The sequence below is a fragment of the Diadema antillarum genome, unplaced genomic scaffold (assembly GCF_040938485.1).
Source record: "Diadema antillarum isolate AM-2024a unplaced genomic scaffold, OU_Dant_1.0 seq00000971_RagTag, whole genome shotgun sequence".
Taxonomy (NCBI): domain Eukaryota; kingdom Metazoa; phylum Echinodermata; class Echinoidea; order Diadematoida; family Diadematidae; genus Diadema; species Diadema antillarum.
Genome location: NW_027271814.1, coordinates 779,320 through 800,429, shown reverse-complemented (window position 1 = coordinate 800,429; position 21,110 = coordinate 779,320). Strand labels below are relative to the sequence as shown.

Sequence of the window (21,110 nt, the reverse complement as noted above, 5' to 3'; positions counted from 1 at the left end):
GCAAACAATTCTAGAGGAATTCAAAGTTTATTTGATGAAAATTGGTTTTGAAATGGCCGAGATATCCAAAACAGAGCTATCCAAATATAAGGTTGGGACCTACCTTTTATTAGGATTGCTTTGTTTTACTTTGTTTTTGGACATCTCAGCCATATCAAGAATTATTTTTCATCAAATAAACTTTGAATTCTCTTAGAATTGTATGCTCTTTAACATTTCATAAAGTGGTTTCTAAGTTGCAAAATGCTTAATCACCTCAACCAATACTATACCATCCCTTTAAGCCCTCAAGTGGAGTGTGTATGGGTTGAGCATTTCCCACAGACCCCAACATGGCAAATGCAATGTTATCCTTCTACAGTGCTGCACTGCCTTTAAGCGACACAAAAGCAGAAGAAAACCTGGCATCTCGTCACATTTCCTCAAACTACGGAAAGAAAAGTATCATTTGGAAATTGGTTGGAGGAAGGTTACACATTTACCATCATGGTAGAAAACTCTTTGTAAAAAAAAAAGTGATGTATGCACAATCCTATGAGGGTCTTCACAGTTTGGTCTATCAAATCCTGTCATGGCATGTGAGCGTTCTCTTTGTTTTGCCAACACAGGCTTTCAATAGTTGTTTTCGTTGGACAAAAATTTCTATTACAATACTACGGGCCAAACAATAGAAATGTGATCTCCCAAAGAACTTCAATTCTACGCTGAGCACTGCATGATTTATTCTACAAAATATCCTACTAAAGTTAGAATTTGTTCTGAATGGCTGCATTATTCCTCAAAGGGACATTTTAGCTTTCTCAAGAATCTTCAATTGTAATTCTGACATCAATTACAATGTATTCTTTCTTCCTACAAATTCATGGCTTCAAAGCAAAGACAGGGACAACAGACTGGTGATAGTATTTTCCGTGAAATGTACCGGTATGTGATCATAACATTTCTACAGTGACTGATGATCAGGGAAGCAGTGACATATACATGTCCTGTTAAACGTTTGTGACGGCTAACTGGTTCAATAACTAACAGTAATAACTGCTCCTTTTGGTTACTGAAACTACAAAGAGTTCTTGCTTTTCATCATCTTGTGACAGCCTCATTCATTACATAGTTTGATAATATCATCTTCTCCTATCATCAATCTAAAGGCTGACTAAAAGGCTAGTTTCATTTACATCTCGATGTCAGCTTCTCTCCTCTATCTCCTGTTGCATCTGGTGTGACTTACCATAGTTGGTACTCTGTGGCTGGTTTTAGATCTGATATTGTATGATGGAGACTGTTACTGCAGAGAGAGAGAAAAAAAAAGGGAAACACAGAAGAGAAAGATGAAAAAGGAAATTAATATCTGGCCAAGATATAAATCATCTTACATGCAGCATCAAGACTTTGCTCATTGCAACTAGTACCATAAAATGATGTGTACACGTCTGATTCAGTCAACTCACAGGCAACTGTGCATACAGAAAAGAATAGACTTCCTTTCATTTCAATGCTTGGGCAAAATGAAGAGATGTGTGTAAATATATTTGAATGGCTCATTTTATTTTGCTGAACCACTTCATTGCCTATGTAATCATCTGACATAATTTGGACCCAACAACACTATGAGCTTAATAATGAAAACATCCTGCCAAAGACCTTGCTAATTTGATGTTATCCCGACTGCAGTGTTATCAATGCACAGAAGAAGAAAAAAAAAAAATATCACATGATCAGAAAAGATGTCCCTCGTTCACGGCTGGTTTTTCGCTGTTCTGTCTTTCTCATTAAATGAATCCGTCAGGAAAGAACAAGAAAATACGATTCGGGTTTCAAGATTTACGGAAGACATGCAGAGTGCAGGAAGGAACTAGGAAGGGATGTCATTAGATTGTTTTCATAATGCGTCAACTCTAAGTCATCAAGTTATAACTCAGAAATGAAAAGAGCACGCTATGACAAAAAGAACGGAAATAACATTTTCTACTTTGAAAAGCTCACAGGGAACAGGAATTATTGCTCTGAAAAAGGCAAAAATTGACTGAAAGAAGAGACAAAAAGAAAACACACATACAGACACACAAAAACACTCTCAGTGAAGTCTGAAGATTACCATGTAGGATCAACTGACATATAGAATTAACTCTTTCTTCACTTTTTTTTTTGGGGGGGGGGGGGGGGGGGGGGGAGAGTGGAAAATAATGAGACAAGACTCGCTAGTCCTCCTTTTCACCAGACACATGATATCAAGAGTTGAATCATGTATATAAACTTGGCATAATATGTCTTTAAGAGGTAGATTCTTTTTCTTCTTCTTCAGAATTGTGTGATTTCCGCAGGGAGTTACTGGGACCCTCAAGAACATTTCACAACTGTTTACACTTTCCTCATTTCATTTGCTGCCCTCGATAACAGCCTTCACTATGTCTTCTTTCTTCTCTCCCACCGACTTCTCCAGCTCCAATAAATGTTCCCAGTATAATCGAAGCAAGCCGGTGGGAATTTGTGACGAGTCAACTGGGTTGAAAGGTCAAACTTCACCCTTCACTCAGAGTCAAGGCTGAAAGCTCCAGTCTCGACCCCATGACATTGGACAGGCAGACAAACTAAACAGAAACTATTCTTGATGCCATCAAAATGTTTTCATCCTCCCATCTCAATTCCTCCTCCTCCTCCTCCTCTTCCTCTTTCTCCTCCTGTCCTCCTAATGTTCATTTTTCTCATTGAATGTTAGAGTATTCCCTATACTTATTTTCTCCCCCCCCCCATTCTTTTCCTGTCCACCGCCCCCATTGGCTTGCTGGTTTGTTGGGAGCTCCACTGCCTCCTCACCTCCCTGCTCTCCCTGAAGCTCCAACCCCTCCCCTACCCATCCCATCTCCCGCATCACATTTCATGAGCCTTTCTCCAGAGTTTAGTGTCTGGAATCTCTTTTGCCCCCCCCCCCCCCCCCCCCATATGCACTATCCTCATGTACTGGAAACCAACCACAAGAAACCAACCACAAGAAACCAACCACTTCTTGTTCTTGTGTCCTCGTCCAATACAATTGTTTTCATGAGTCTTTCTCGGGGCGCCTATTTCACTATCTCCTCCTATGTGGCTGAAAACCACAGAAACTGAATGTGATGTAGGCCTTCCTAAGCACTGATGTAACAAAGAAGTTGTGCAAAGTTTGTGATTTCAAAACTTCTGTCACCATTAACCCGTTGAGGATGGTTTGATTTTGCTATAACACGCATTTCCCGTGGACGTTTGCCTGAGTATACTCGCGACTCGTCCTCAACGGGTTAATACCACATCTGTATTTCTACTGTGATTTCATCCACTTATCTCTGTCAGACTATAGTTACGTTCACACGCAGTTGCCAAACTTGAAGTTTAGGTCAAAAAACGTAACTGTTGATGATTAGCTCCACTCGTGAATTCACGACGCGGGTTCACACGCGCGCATAAATTTTACGTTTCAACTTATGAGCGAGTCCCACTCGATGATTACAACGGAAGTGCAGAGTCTTTGCTAGATGACCTCATGCCCATACAAATTATTGCAACGAATGAGACACGAAGTTCACGCCAACTCACAAGCTCGTTGATTATTGTGTCCACACGGAGTGAGACTACGAGTGGGGACCCCCGTGGCTCATGGAGAGAGCGTAAACCCTAAGATGTCTTGTGGTTCTAATCATCGACTAAACTTTAAGATTGCTAACTTTCGAGTGCGTCCACACGGTGCTAAACTACGAACTAATCATTGAGAATTTTCGACCTAAACTTAAAGTTTACGAACAGCGTGTGAACCTACGTGTAACTCGTGTTATATTTGCACTACAACAGTCTCATCCCGATGAATTCCCAAATGATCATCTCTTTCAAAGATGTGGACTGATGCCGATGGCACTGTCTTGACTCCCAGCCATTGTTAACTCCTTCAGTTGCATCAGCAACAGATTTACTAACAATGTCAATAGGATTTTGGGGTAAGCTGACATGCTCACCTATACTAGTGCCTCTGTCTTTACCAATGATGATTTGTTTATATTATTATATCAAAGGCATTTGGGAAACAAAGGCCTTAAGAGGATATCATCCATCTGTGACATTTTTACTCATCAAATCTTGATTGTTTTGTGAAAGCTGATTATTTTTCTGTTCCATTTCATCTTTTTTATGTTGTTTTGTTTGTTTGTTTTTCTTTGTGGAATAGGAGTGGGAAAGGTGTTCTTGGCCCTAAAGTAATACCTTTACCTACATTGCATGATACAGAGTGCACTCTAAATATCATTCTCCATGAACGGATGAATAATATGTAAATTTAGAAAACAGGATGCAACGTGTTATTTTCACAGATAATATCCATGTAAGATTGGAAGATTTGGTTAACAAAGGGGAAAAAATCAAGAATCTTTGTTTGTTTTTGTTGTGGTTTTTTAAGTGATTTTTTTTCTTATTTTGCCACATCTAGAAGTGATTTGTATATAAACTGCCTGTCAGAAAGACGTAAGTGTGGGACAAAAACTGAACAGGTACAACCTGCAATGCCCGGTTCTACAGGACACTGTAAAAGTGGAAATTTTCGCGGTGCTAAAACAGAAGATAGCGCAAAAATAAAAGCACGCGGATATTTTTGCTTGCCATTAGTTCCAGTAGTTGATGTCTTGATTCCGTGGAATTGAAAACACGTGAAACTCTTCTTAATCGGCCGAGTGCGAAAAATCAGTCGCGCGAAAATATCCACTTTTACAGTAATACCGAATCAGCTAACGAAGCCGCCCACCTTGGATGTAAAGCGAGGCACATTGTTTTACAGAAGGCTCTGAAGTAAAGCTGAACCCATCTCACATCCCGCTTGTACCCTTGAGCCACTCTCGCAAATGAGAATGGCAAGAAAAATCTCACAATCCCTGACAGCAATAACCTCCCACGGGTGAATGAATTTTTCAGTCAGGTGACAATGGTACCTCCCGGCCCGTTCACACGTATGCCCTGCGTATGCCAGAAAGTCAGGTTTTGGACAGCACTCCAAATACACAGAAGGCTGGACTTGCATTCAAACAGAGTGAGAAAACCTGAAGAGTGGATACTTGACACGGTCTAAACATCAATTTTTGTGCATGCATTCTGATCAGCCGAAATCTCACTTCTTGTGAGGTGAATGTGCCGGCTATCAACAGAGCACAGGTTCACTAACCTGAGCAGCCCCATCCCCCCACCACCACCACCACCGCCACTGTAGCTGCTTCTGATTGGTTATAATTGCGCACGTTTCATTAATAAGCACAATATGGTATGATTTCATTTCATTTCATTTCATTTATTTATATTCATATTTCTCAATGAATAATAAAAAATACATCAAATGTAACAAAATTGAATAATACATGATATCCAGCTAGGAGGCAAAAAATTACAAAATGAAATAGGGCTTATACATAATATCCAGCTAGGAGACATACATAGAATACTGCAAACGTATAAAACATAGTGGTCGATCTTTAAAAGTTGGAATATGGGAATGAATGCTAAAGAAATATGAAGGAACCTACTAAAAAGCAAGCCTGTGGAGCGTGGTACAATTGTATGTGGTATGATGATGCATGGATGGGAGAAACACATTACTACATAGGCCTACATACCATGCTGCACTGTCTTTAATCAATTCAGTGCTCACTGAAATCCTTGATCATCTGAGGAACAAAACTCACTAATTACCGAGGCTTCACAGGACTGCTTTGAATTGTGTACAAGTGAACAGACCTTGTGTGATACTTTCCTCAAGGAGACCTAACCCCAACATCAAAGCCTGCCTTGGTAATGGCAAAATGAAAGCTGATAATCTTCCACCTCATTACACCATCCATACACCTGTACCTTATGCTTCCCTACTTTGGCTTCGACTACTTTTTTTATCAGCATCATATAAACATTATCATTATCATTCGCCGGCAGGGGGGGATAACGGGGAGAAGCAATCACCGTCGGATCTGGCCCGGCCTGTTGTAGCCGCCGGCCACCACTAATGACACTTGAGACACGATTTTCACAGCGCCACACTGCACCGCTTTTGTTGACCGAAAATTGGGAGGCTGCCTCTCCTGGGATTGCAATCTGCTGGCGAATGACAGCATTACTTAAAATATGTTTTCTGTGGGCTTGGAAGTAAATCTCATCAACACGTCCAAAGCACATTTTTTTTTTCTCTCTCTCTATTAACTCCCTTACACTGGGGAGACGATAATTTGAAAATGAGAGCGGCTGGTTGTTAATAAGATGTACACAAGACAGACTTTGAGTACACATACACATGTATGACCCTACGAATCAAAATATGATATTTTACCACATCAAAGGTGTTAGCGCGGTCATCTTTCCCATTCGTATAATCATCCAAATTGGATGAAAACATGAATGGATGCTGTTCTCTTAAAGTTATTTGTCCGATCTGACAGAATGATATGATTAAATATTGACTTACTGCTCATTCAATTCATTCAATTCTTTTCAGAAGGTTTTGATCAATTTTTATGTTGTTTGATTCCATCCTTCCATACCACTTACTCTCACGCCCTAATGTCAGACAATTCAGGCAATAAAATATAGAAAATAAAGGAACCACAGAACAGTACACTTCAGCACTACCACTCTGGTTTGCATTGTCTTCTACACCTTAACACTTCTTGCCGTATGCCAGGGCTCGACACTTTAATTTGTTTGGCTGGTGGCCCATTTCGGCCACTAAAATCATTTGAAATTTTGGTGGCCAAAAAATAAGGGAAGAAATAATAATACATTCTGAATCTTAGTTGCCTGATCAGGCCATCAATAACCATTTTGGGAGTTTGGTGGCCCGACATAAATTCTAAATGGCCCTTGGCCACTGGGCCACCAGGCCATTATTTATGTTGAGTCATGCCTATATGCCACTTACTGCACAGAAAACAAAATAACAAAAATGGTCATAGCTCAGAGACAAATGGATGGGCTGGTGAAAGATGTTTAGCATTTTCAATGGGTGCAATTAAAGATCAGAATCTGTGTAATGCTCATTATGTTTATTGGTGCATACATGTATATCACTAAAAGGCAGCAAAAGAAAACAACATAGTATGCGTGTGCACTTGCAGATATGAGTCAGTCTTTAATACCAGCAATCACTGTTGCTATTCATCGGTGATTACACTAATGAGAAACAGTAAATGCATACAAATGATCTAAAATATGGCTGTCATGTCGTTCCAAAGAGTAGGCACAAGAAGTCCATGACCATTATCTTGTGAAATGTGCTGCATCTCATCTGCTTTTCTTCTTCAAAATATCATCAGCAACGGCTGAAATTGCTCTTAGGACTCATAACAGACATATTGTGGTTGGATTAGATCTCGTGGGACTATGATAACTCTATGATTACTGCTGCATTTCTATTATCTGCATGGAAAGCCAGCGTGGGTTGCTCACCCATGCTGCTCACATTATTTTCCATCTCTGGCCTGTTTTACAAGAGACAATCTTATCAACACATAAAACGAGTCTAATCCAAACACTTGTGACATTTAAATCCAAGTAGAGTTCACAAATCTTTTCAAAAAGTAAATTTTTCTTAAACAATCACAGAAAGGCACAGTCACACAGACAAACACACCCATGCAAACAAGATCTGATCAAAGGAGGGTTAGGCAGAAGTAACATATGGAAGAGTCCTTTCCCCCCCCCCCCCAAAAAAAAGCAACATTTTAACATGACAGACAAACATTTGGTCTGGTTCTGAATTGATATGCATCTTGCTCATTTCAAGTACAATAATCTTCGTTTTGAAGCATTTCCTAACTCTTAAACTATGTTTAATAATGAACATTTATTATCTGCCGAGTCCCCCCCCCCCACAAAAACCAACACACAAACACACACACATGCACATATCTATACATTCTGAATCCTCAATCGCAGGTTCTGTGTGCTCTGTGGGGGGGGGGGGGGAAGGGGATGGGGGTTGGGTTGGATGTTCACAAGACTTTTATGACATAATGGAAAAATCTGGAAGAGTGGACCGACATCTGCATCCGGTCAGGAATCTTGACCAACCGCCTCCTGAAAGGCGACGATAGGCGGAGCATGCTGGAAAGAGATCATCCGTGAGCCCACGGGAGGGAAAGATTTATGCATCGGCGATGGCAAAATAATCACTTTCGCCCCAGCAGTTCGCCCATCCGTGGCGTCAAAAGATGAATCCCATTAACATACTTTCGGCAAATGGACCGTGACCCAATATGTGCGCCGTGGTGAGCGGAGATAGCTATCTGTCCACGGAGTTCGCACCTGCGACACCCACTTTGAAACTTTGATGCAAATGAGGCGATCAGATTACAGAAAACTGACAGGTGACATATTCAAAGCTCCAAAGCAACCTATGACAGAGCATCCATCAAAAGAGACTTTATATGTGACTAGAACTGCACACAAGGTCATCTTCAGCTAATATAGAGAAGTAGGCCTATGTGCAAATGCGCATATGACATTCTGTTCCTTGATAACGACCCTGGTATACTTTCAAACTGATATAATATAAATACATAATATACGTATAAATCCTTAAATAATCTAGTTTTGGTTTTCCCTCTTTTTACAATCACATAGAGTAAGATGGGTAAGACAAACATTTTACTGCAACCCCCTCCCCCTCCAAAAAAAAAAAAAAAAAAAAAATACTGGAGGATTTTCATTATTGATCCATAACTTCAGAGTTGACTTGCATCTGAACGTAAGAACTTGTCTTTTCAGACAATGAAGAAAATTGACCCCTAATATTCTTTCAAATTGATACACGTATCCTTAATTTCATTTGTTTTCCTTCTTTCTACGATCAAATAAAGTGACATGGGTAAGATTCACAATTTTATTGCACCCCTCAAAAAAAAAAAAAAAGGAATCACTGGAGGATTGTGATAATTGAGTCATGTACCTGCAACTTTGATCCATGACTTCAGTGTTGACCTGCATCTGAACTCAAAAATTTGTCTGAAGACAATACAGAAAAGTGACAGCAAGACAGCAGCTGTGGGCACTGCATAGACAAGTCTTTCTTTGGGTTCACACTCACAGCCACCTGCATAAATGTAGCTGTGCAATGTTCATGTTCTGTACCCCCTAAACCTTCCCCCACACTGTCAGGTAGACAGTAATAAATCAAAACATACAAACAAACAAACATGCACACATGACAAAACTTGAACAAGAAGTCATTGGCACAAGAAATGATGTCAGTAGGTGACTGGTGGGTAGCACTTCCTAGGCAGTGAGTGCCCTTTCTCTATTTGTCAGGTATTTGTGGGATTCACACTAACGTGAATGAGCAGGATAAAAATCTCCAGATCTGCATTGCGACCCACATTATAAGATTTTTGCCAGTGTGGACATAAAAATCTCACTGAATAGCACAAGTGCCACTGCGATCCAAGGGTGTGTTTATGCTCAATTTGCGAAGGCAGAATCAGCGTTTTGAAACGCTGATTCAAAACGCTGATTCAAAACGCCGTTCACGGGAGCACTGTTTATGCTCACTTTCTTCGAGCCTTGGAAAGAGCGTTTGCGATTGCTTCGCTGACCTCAGCAGAGGCAGGTCAAATTGGGGCGCGCGCTGCGATCGGTGGCCTGGCCTGGGAGAGCAGCTGGGAAAGACATGCGTTCACAGTACATGGGAAAACTGCACAGGCCAGGGTAGCTGGCTGCCCAGGTGCGCGCTTTTTCACGTGAACCGGAAAGGCGTTTAGATGACGTCACTCTAAACGCGTTTAGAAACGCTGTTGCGTTTATGCTTCCCCGTCAAACGTGATTAGTCAGAAACGCCGATCGTAAACGCACCTTTTTGTGCATTTTGGATCGGCGTTTTGAATCAGCGTTTCTGTCGAAGTGAGCATGAACGCAACAGCGTTTTGCACTAATCACGTTTCAAAACGCTGATTCTGGCCCGAAAAAGGGAAGCATAAACACGGCCATAGTCCCAAGAAATCTTCTGATTATTTCAGAATTATCACAATAATTTGTACTGCTGGGAGTGTGCGAAGGCTAGAACAGATAATCCCTAATTTTTTTTTTTTTTTTTAAATCCCATCATTCAAAACACACATCACAGCAGCACACGAACACAAGGGCAAAGGTCACCATTTGGGGAGATTTCGGGCATGTGCAGTTTGGTTGACAAATTATCACGATCATCTATTTTTGTCCATCTGAACCGGTACTAAAAATCTCGGTATTTAGACATCCGGTTATCTTGTCTATGTGAATGTACCTATTGTTGATTATACACCGACAAAAGCAGAAATCACTGCTGCTTCAAATCAGCAGCTGACATGGGAACTGTATCTACTGCTCCATTCAGAGGGAAACATTCACTTGATGAGAGGGATCAACCCTTTTTATCTGTGAGAGAATTAGTGGTCTTGGTAACTGTACAATGAAAGATCCTTGGTTCAAGACCCACCAAGGCACTAGTCCACTTTAAGTAAGATATTTTTTTTCTTGTTCTCTTACTGTAGCTGTATGAATTAGGACTATATATATGGTAGAGAGTTCAACATTGGCATGCAAGTAGAATTGACATACATGTACATGTGTATATCAATTCTCATTTCATTTCTATTGTTCTTATTACGTACTGTCAACATCAGCATGGTCATCAGGCCTACTACATATAGTTGTAAACTAACTTCACTAAAATAACAATAACTATCTTGTAATAATCATTTCTATCACTATCATAATCATTATCATTATGATTAATAGAACTATCATCACCATTATCACCATCATTATCATTAGAATTACCAGCATTATCATCATTATTATAATCATAATTACTACTGTATAACTATCATGCTATCATCATCACTATTGCAATTAATCAACTCATTGTAACCACAAGATGTTATCAGAAAAAAAAAATCAGCAAAGTCAAGGTCTGAATTGTGAGACTATCGGCCAGCTGATTCTCAGCATCAGCTGCTGGCATCACACCGGCTGTCTGTGGCACTGTCAGGGCATTAGTCTGGACTCCACGGTTGCCACAACAAACATGCTGTGAGATAGAAACCCCACAGACGGAATATCACTCTGCCAGCTCTCCACAGCATTCAATCACATTGCCTTTAAGGCTGCCCTCTGCAGTCCAGAAATAGTCAAAATACCATCACCCCCACCCTTCTTATCACGCATCCCAGTGGGGAAGGTAATGGGGGGGGGGGGGGGGGGAGGGGGAGGGTTCTAAACATACCCATCTGAGAGGAGAAGTGAAACTTCCCCTGGGTCACGCAAAGGTCATATCTGTTACAATTGTTGGACAGCCAGCGATATGCCCTTCCCTATGGAGATATACTTGTACCTACCCTAAGTCTAAACTTGCATTCATACTTGACATATCTAGAGTGCAATGAGCATCTATAATGAAAGAAGGGCATTTGAAGGAGAGTTGTCGATGACGACGACAGTACGCCATCTCACAAAAGTCTACTCAGCAGGCTGGGTTCTCAAGAATAACTGAACTTCAATAAATCAATTGCGAACTTATCGAAAATGATTGTGATAGCCTACAAGCAAAACCAGGTGTTCTGTCTGGTATAGAGTATGGAAAAAAAATTGATCGATGATCATCTCGATGAGCCATTTGTGCCGCATTTGTCTCTCTGATTAAGCGTCATAAAAGGCGTAAGAAATGAAAAAGAAAGAGGGAATAAATAGAAGCAAGAAACAGACACGATAAAAATGGACAGAAGTATTGTTCGTCTCTTACGTTCAGTCACTCACCGACTGATTAATGATGATCCCCCGGAGAGAGTGGGCACAGAAATTAAACCCTACCCGACAAATAATGCCAAACGAGGCTGCTATGCCACGTCTGCGTGAAGCTATTTGTACTCGTAGCGAGTGTCCAAGGTGATAACTTTGCTAATGAACTCTGCTACCATGCGACAGCAGAGAGGACAGACAAGAACTCCCGGCTTGAGTCAGGTTTAATTAAGATTCTTCTCTAAAAAAAATCTACCTTGGGATCTATTTTTCATTTCACCACTGTCCCCCCTCGCTCCCCCCCCCCCAAAAAAAAGAGAAAATGGTCATTAGCCATAATCTATTTACATTTTCTTGGTTAGGACACACCTCTTTCTGTAATCATGGGCATCCCATACCCTGCCTTCAGACTGGACTTTCAGCAAGCATCACTGCATCTTTAATTACTCTTTGACAATGCTCATCAGCATATAATAGGCCTACACATTTTGATACATGTTTTAATGCATTTTCACAAATTATAAAAGGCTTTCGCTGAGTGTATAAGGTCTCAATGATGAGCAAGTTTTGAAATGACATGACAACTCTGTGTCATATGACCTGCTCCCTTTAGAGTGGGCAAAACTTCCCATAAAAAGACTGCCTGCGACCTTTCATATCAACTGAATTCATGAAATCTGCCGCTGATAATATGTAGTTTCTACCTCACTGCTTACATTTCTAATGAGAGTCCATGGTTACGTGTATCAACTTTCCATATATTTGAAACATATTTCAATACCCAATATCAAAATGCGTTTTGCAAAGACCTTTCAAATCGTGTTTCTCAAGTTGTTGCATTTATCCTCTCTATTACGTGAGTTGAGGGGGAGGACTTTAAAACTCGTTGAGGATGAGTCCCAGGTATACTCGGGCAACCGTCTAAGGGAAATGCATGTTGTAGCAAAATGAAACCATCCTCAACCGGTTAACTGCACAGCTCTACTGCGCAGTTTGATCCCAGAAGCAGAGATAGCAGTGGTTAGTGTGGCCAGGTCCCAGCTATAAACATTATATTTCACAACAACTTTGCGTTTCTCATCTCCACAGAAATGTGTTTCTAGCTCAAACATGTTTGCAATCACACTTTTTTTTTTCCGTTTCAGAATAATGCTTTTTAACCCCATAATTAAAACAACTTTGCATTTATTAACTGCTCCAATCTCCCTGAAAGTTCTTTGGAAACCTTAATTCTGAGGCAGAAGAGAGTTGATAAAGCGCACCCAAGTGGCTCTTCCAGCATTCTCAGGAAAGCCTGGGACTTGAATGAAGGGTTTCCATGAAATACTTCCAGACACGCAACCCTTAACTGGGACATTAAATGCCAGCTTACTTCAACACACATACAGTGCTCTTATCTAACATTATGGATGTTCATTTTTGATCATCTGCCCTTTATTTGTATGACAAGCATACCACTGACCTCCTAAGGGCGCCTGTTCTACTGACATTGGAAAACTTTTAGTTCACGGTCACCCAAGGCATAAGTGTGTATTCATAACAAACTGCTCAGAGCCAAAGATCACAAAGTCCTATGCGTGTATCAAAACAATATAAATTTACATAACCACATTTCTTGTTTTTCTTCCAATCTTCCCTTGTTCCATAATAATTTTACACATAAACTTCAGCCATGAACTCCTGGCTCACCTTACAGTCACAGTTTTGACATTTTGAAAGGTACCTTTTGAACAAACTGCTTAAAACTTGAACTCACCATTTTCTCTATCGAATACCTATGTATTTGTGTGTGTGTGTGTGTGTGTGTGTGTGTGTGAGAGAGTAAGTGTGTGAGTTTGTGATTTACTTGTACATTTAAACTTGCACAGATGTGCATTTTACCATCCAACAAATTTTGTTTCCATTGCATATATTTAACTTGCTTTGTTTTCAAATTTGTATGGTTCATTTATCAAATCTGTTGATAATACATTGTATATTGCAAAAACTTTTGAAGCATCTTTTATTCCATTTACAAACAAATCATGTATTCACAAGCACCTGTTAAAATACCTTGTATATTTCTATACTTGGTTCAGTTTACACTGGACAAGAAGCAGGTTTTATTCCTAAAAATATGTCATAACTAGAAATGTCACGATGGCGACTGGTATGCCTCTGCCATAATGCATGGTTATCCTAATAGGTCTGTAGTACAATGTCTTGACATGGTGTGATGACAGTTTCACATAATTGGCAAAATATTAAAATGACAAATTTGTCACAAGTGTGCTGACAGATGGACGGACAACCCGAAAACATAATGCGTCCGGCACCACTTTGTGGCAAAGGCATAAAAAATTCTTGTACTTATTGATTATTAAAGGGGAAAAAAACTCAAGTTAACTATGATTTAAAAATGGCTAAAATGAAACAAACATGAAAGTTCAGGTTCCATAGAAATTAGACCCCCCCCCAAAAAAAAAAAAAAAAAAACAGTTTTCACAAGCTTGATATGTTTTCATGAGACTTCAATAGTGGTGAAATACTTATGTAAGTTGTAGATGAGGCGATGAATTCTGCATTAAAATGCTTTTCAGTCATGATATTGACAAATTCCATTTATAAGCATTTATCATCATTCTGCTTTCTTGTCTTTGATATTCAACTTCAGACAAATGTTGCTTCTCAATGTCTCCATTTCCTGCCCTTGTCAAACAGGTTGAGATAATCCACCTGTAATACAGCTCTGTATTTATATCTAGTGCAAACAGAAATCACGTTTGCCAAGAAATCAACCAATGATAGATAAGAGTTTTCCCTCACAGCTAACCAGGCAAGATGTGAAACATCTTGTGAATCGATAAAAAATCTGATCTCATGAAGCCATCCCAATAAAACACAAAAATTATCTCTATTTATGTACTCCTGTCAAAGTTGTTCAGATGTGCCATTATTCAATTAATTCCCCCAAATGTGTATCTGTGGCTTAACATTTTCATTTTCTTTCTCCCCCATCCAAATCTATTAATACTTACATTAAAAAAAAAAGTAATCTAAATCAAATTCTGTGCCTCCAGTAATATTGGTCCATGGCCAATTCAGATAAACAATCTGTATTTGCAGCCATCCCCAGCCAATAATAACAAAGATATCATTCCAATATTTACTTATCGGAGAGGCATGTGGGTGGTTTCTAACCAGTACACTAGATTTGCACACTTACAGGCAGATCTATACTCATACGAGATGAAGTGTGTAGACATGTGTATACATATACAATATGTGTGTGCGCATTAGTGTCTGTGAGTAAGTGTGAGTATGTGTGGGTGTGTGCATGTGTGTGTGTATGTGGTCATAAAACTCACACAGTAGGAGTAATATTTTAATGATTACAATGACCCACTGCAAACAAGAGCTAAATGACAATATGAACGATCATAATGATAAATAATAATCATGACACTGATAATAACTGAAAATAACATTGAAAACAAATACTAATCATTATAATATTAATACATACAGATAAAGCATTTTGTTTTTCACTTACAAAATCTTAATTTTGAACTCTTTTTTTCACATAATCAATGGAAAATAGTAAGGCAATGATATCATGAGCTTATTCAATTGCATACATGAAATCATATCAATCGTTCAAGATCTGTTTTTGTAAGCATTAAGGAATCTTTTAATTTTCACAACTTAATCATTTCTTGTCCGATTTTGATCAAATTTTCACTATTGCACTTGTTAAATTGTGCTCTTTCACCTCAGACTAATTTTTATCTGGTCCAGAATTCTCCTTAAACTGTACATACCTATCAGCATTAATTTCATGGTTATTACTCAACATTTCCCTCATTTTAACAATAACATCCTGCAACATTCAGCAACAGGACACCCGATAGTTCATACAAAAAATACAAGGAAATTAGGATTTTCCAGATTTCACGTGGGTAAATTTATTTTATTTATGAATGATAATGATAAAAAAGGACACTTGGTTATATTCTTTATATGGTTCCCTGTATTGTATTCGCCATATATTTCACGAGTCTAAATTTTCGCGAATCAGGAATTCCCGACGATTTTGCGAGTGGTTAAATTCGCAATCATGGAGTCCTGTACTGAACAGAGAAGTGTACACGCGTACGTCACATCCACGTCAGGATCAGAGTCAATATTTTCGCATGTCTTTTAATTTCGCGAATAGCACCCGACTCGCGAAATTCGCAAAAATAAATACCTCGCCAAATATTCGGCGTATACAGTATCTGCCATGCATGACTACTGTGTTGTCAGTTATCATAGCAGTCTATGGGCATGAACCACTAATGACAGTGCTTTGAAATTTCTACATTCGTGCAGTCCCCATTCACGTAATTAATGTACAATGTCACATCTTGTAATTTGCCTAATCCAGTGCGATACTTACAACAAACCACACAGCAGAGTTGTCCATGTTTTTAATTCTGCTCTTCTTTTCAGAGTTTCAAGAATTTCTTTATATCCACTTCTGCTACAGAATTGATGAATTATGGATTAAGTATACTGAGCTCAGTGTGCCACATTCAATTACGCACAGATTCAAGTCAGGGGCCTACATAAATAATTGACCTTTAGCCCACGTATTCTATTTCCATAAACACCAGCCATTACATCAAATCAAGATATTTAGCTATTTATCAATACAAGAAATGTAATTTCTTCTTCTTCTTTTTTTCTTTCATTTTTCTCCCAACTGAGGAGGTGGATCTGTCTGATTAACTTGAAATTCAGTTGAGCAGCCTGCATCTTACATAATGGAAAACTTGTGAACCCCCGCTTCATCAGCAACTTGTGGGAAGATATGACTGGCTTTTGTTCAATCTCTTGAGGTCCAGTACTCATCTCAAATGCCTCAGACAATTACGGGGGAGGGGGAGGGGTAGTGACATTTCAGATTAAACTTTGTTAGTGACAACAGATGTCTGGTGTATCCCAATTCATTTCAGAAATCACGCTATGATATGGCACGACCAAATAGTAAAAAGACAAATAAAAGACAAATCCGATTCCCTTAGTGTTCAATCCTAGCATAACATCAGACCGTTTATACTCTGCAATCACCAGCTGATACGTTGTAATCCCACCGCTTCATAAACAGATTAAAGAAAAGGTCACCGTAAATACTCAATGTACATAAAAATCAAAACATGGTCTACAAGTATGACGGCATATGATTCTGACAAATGACGTCCTTACAGTGGAAAAGTTTATTTACAGGAAAAATTGCTGATGTCTGTGTGATGTCTGTCTGTGACATTTTTGAACATCTCCTTCAAGACCATTGTGAAATTCACAGAAATTGTCAAGAGGACATATATTCACAGGTGTTGTTCAAAAATCATACCTGGTTTTCACTAAGACACAAGTGAGCATCAGAAAGAATGCAGCAGTACAGAAATAAACTGTCAAAGACATAAGCCAGACTAAAGTGGAGACTGACTTGCAAAACTAGCTATGCACCCTCAAGATTGACTTGGCACCCCAAGACTAATCGTTACTGCTGGTAACTATTGCCAAGATTGTAAATGTAGCAGTCATATGAGGAATTACTCGACATTTATGATCCACAAGGCACCTTCCTTTGAACATGTCTCTACACATCTCATTACTGAGACTAGAGAAGCACTCTCAGAGTGCAGACCTCCGCCAAGCAGCTAATTTCCACCAACGATCTTGTTCTTCCATAGAGATCAGTGATATCCACCCAATATACGTATGCATGCTAAAAATCGATCGAATTCCCAATATATATAGAAGCCTTTTGTTACGTCATCAAAAGTTCCAAATCAGAGAACAGTGTACAGTAGATTAAGCCCACACATTTCGGGCTCATATTTTCTCCCACTGGATAAGGACTCCTGGGCCAAAACGAAGAAGTCTGTTTTCATCTCGAGGCCTAGATTCTGCCAGAGCGTATGATAAGAGGGCGGCTCCACCCACATATTCATACACAGTGGTACTCGAAGTAATATGCATAAAAACCCTCCTACCAATACCCTCAAGCAAAGAATTATCATGAAACATATGGAACTAATCCTTTAAGAAGCCAGACATATATGCAATTACATATTACAACACACCATGATCAGTCTATTTTATGATTGTCTCTCATACTTGTACAGATCTCAAATCAAACTTTGCAAAATTGACAATTCTACTCCTACCCAGTAGACCGCCATGCCTGTGCCTTAGTTATATCACTATATATCAATGTGATTCCACTGCATGCACCATCATTCATATGAAAAATATTGTTTCAGATGTGTTATATAGGAACAAATTTGTCAGGGAAAACTTTCATGACTTTTAATCTTGAGTGTATTAAACATGTCCCATCTTTTATATCTCCTTGCCCTCCCCCTTCCCATTAACCCATTGAGGACCGACTGATTTTGCTACAACACGTTTTTCCCATAGACACCTGCCCGAGTATACTTGGGACTTGTCTTCAATGGGTTAACATATAGGCCCTACATAAATAGCAACATGACCAAACCTAATCATATGACTATATTCACACGTTGTATATCAATATGTCATATATTGCTTAAGAACTCTCTCATCTGAAAGGGGGGTTGATAAATCCAGCAACACACCAATCTAGCACAATCCATCATACATTCTCCACTGAAGCTACAAAAGAAGAGGGCATCTTTTCTGTAAATGTTTACTGAAAATGGCCGGTCGAAAAATTTCTTCCTGAAGTGTCTTGTTTGTCAACAGCACGAAATGCATACCACGGAAAAGAGTGGGATTAAAAATCCTCACAGGGGTTCTCCCTGCTTTGCATCAATGAAACCTTGGCTATGCAGACATATGGCTTCAGGGTGTCAAAAAACACTAAAATGCCCCAGAAAAAAAGTCAGTCCCCCCCCCCCCCCCCCAATGCCGCAGAGGATGATAACCATGAAAACAAAGTATACAGTTTCATAAAAATGAAACAGCTTAAAATCTTTCTACTTCAAAACAAATACATTTCTCAAGTATTATAGTGACCTCAATCACAAATATCGCTCCGACCTTTTTAGTTTTTTTGTGTTTTCTGTGTATACATCTGCATGTGTGTTTGTGTATACTTGCGTATATGAAAGCAAGACAAATAGACTGAGGGACAAAACAAATGTAAGATACAGTTTCTAAGCTGCCATCTAAATTGTACAGAGTAAAACTTTCTACAACTTTTTGATTTGGTTCACCAGTGAATATTTAAAAAGCAAAACAAAAACAAACTAGCCAGTAACCTAACTTAACTTTTAAAACTGAACTTAACCCCCAAGCGGGTCAGCTGTCCACTGTCCACTCTCTTCTCATGGTTCATTTCTTTTTGCCTATCAATAATCTTTTTTTTTTTTGGTAAAGCTTTCACTTTTCTACTTGAGTTAAGTTTGTGTGCCATGCACAACAGAGGTACAGTGGACTTTCATTACAAAGTTCTCAGGACCAGCAGTTTTCTTTCGTTATATCGACATTTCGTTGTAACCCAACCAATAAACAATAAAAAAACAGAGCAGATAATGTCACAGCCTGAATTATTACTAATTTTTTTTTTTACTATAATTTTGTTATATCCGTGTTCATTATAACGGGAGTGCACTGTAGTAAGAACACTCCAAAGGCAACTTATGTCTTTTCTAGCAGAATCTTATTGTCCTTTTCTTCCTAAATCAGTCCTTCACTTTCACTTACAACTTTGCATAGGCTGAATAGCAATTGGCCCACAACTGCTATGACTTATGAGAATTTGGCTATTAATTCCGAACCATGAGGCACGTCAAATGAGCAAGCATAGATCTCACTCACTGAGCAGACCAGTGTGCCTCTAGCCTGCAGAAACTCTCCCATTGTCTAGCCACAGCCAGCAGGGTAGGAGGGAAGACCGGTTTCCGCGGCAAAATGTCAGGGGCTTTTCGGCACATGGTGGGCTGGATGAGTGTTTCAAAACAAGATAATGCTCCCGGACACTAATTAGTGCGGTGGGGCCAATGGAGGGTTGAAAAAACATTGTGCAACATGAAACATGATCCACTATAGACAGAGGTGTATCCTAGTGTCAGGGCAGGTGGAGGGGGGAGGGAGATGGGGCAGTAAGAGTAATATGGAAGCACCATCATGTTTGTCTCATCAATAACTAGCAGCTTATCAAGCCTGCTCCTATAAACTATAACAAACATGGTGCACTGACTTAAAGATACTAACACATATAAAAGATGCTTAGACATGCATACTAATTAGCATTCATGGAATTCTATGGTCATGTCTTCCATATTTTCTGGGACATTTTGTCTCTTACACATAAGAAAGAACATGACAGAATATATCTGATTCTTATTATGAATTTCCATGCAAAGCCACAAAAGCTGTACATTATGAATGTTCAATGTAAAAGCTGAAAATCATGATCTTTGTATTTTGAGATGTCAACAACCTTTTGCATTCTCCTAGCAGCTAATATGAAGCCATCATGGTCAAGTGCATACACATGTTTATACTTGCCATACTGTGTTTCTTCATCATGTTTACAAAGTCTTCCCCCCCTTTTTTTTAAGTGAAACCATTATTTTGAAGGTTTGTAAACAAAAAACACTTTCTCCCTGACTCTGCTCAAGAAATCAAGAAAATCCTGTTTGTATCTTCTGGTTACTATCAAAATAGAAGGCACATAAGAGATCTCACATGGAACAAACTGGATTATCAAGACTATCTGATCCTTTGTTCATTGCCACACACATCTTGGAAGATCTGTTCATTTGGTGTGTCTTCTCCAATTCAAAACAATGATCTAAGGTCTCCTCAAAATGTCCCATAAAATCGAAAAACTTGGGTTTTATACCTACCAATGAATTCAGTTTATGGCAGAAAAACTTAGTTTATTGGTAGGTTAACTGCGACCGTAAGTTGTTTCTTTTTCTTTTTTTTTCTTTTTTTACAGAAACTCTGTTTATTGAGCGAAAAACTTAGCTACCATGGAGAATGACCTTCTACGATTCTGGAGTGACACACATGGCCAACTCTACATTTCAAGAAAATTCCAGAACTTTCTCTTCACTCTGTATAGGGCTTTTTACACTTGTAAATTTTTGCTTAGCCCCACCGTTGGTACGGGACTATCCTTAGCCCACTTTCTGTTTACACTCGTTTTTGCCAAAGTGGGCTAGCCCCACCGATAGTACGGTACTATCTGGCCCTGCAAAATAGCAGGGGTTAGCACCGCAATTGCGGTGCTAGCACCGCAATTGCGGTGCCAAGCAAATGAGTGTAAACAGAACGAAAAAATAATCCTGGGCTAAGCGACGGAGACGAAGTCCGACCCTCACTGACCA

The 21,110-nt window shown here is 39.3% G+C and overlaps 1 protein-coding gene across 1 annotated transcript in view; it reads right to left on the bottom strand.

The window, feature by feature from the left end:
• Positions 1 to 665: 665 nt before the first annotated feature.
• The window catches only part of LOC139741980 (uncharacterized), a 136,842-nt gene continuing 116,397 nt past the window's right edge, over positions 666 to 21,110 (bottom strand). Inside the window, exon 6 of the mRNA XM_071652545.1 lies at positions 666 to 1,285. Within this exon, the coding sequence (XP_071508646.1) occupies positions 1,225 to 1,285 (61 nt within the window). The 3' untranslated portion in view covers positions 666 to 1,224. The remainder of the gene's footprint in view (positions 1,286 to 21,110) is intronic.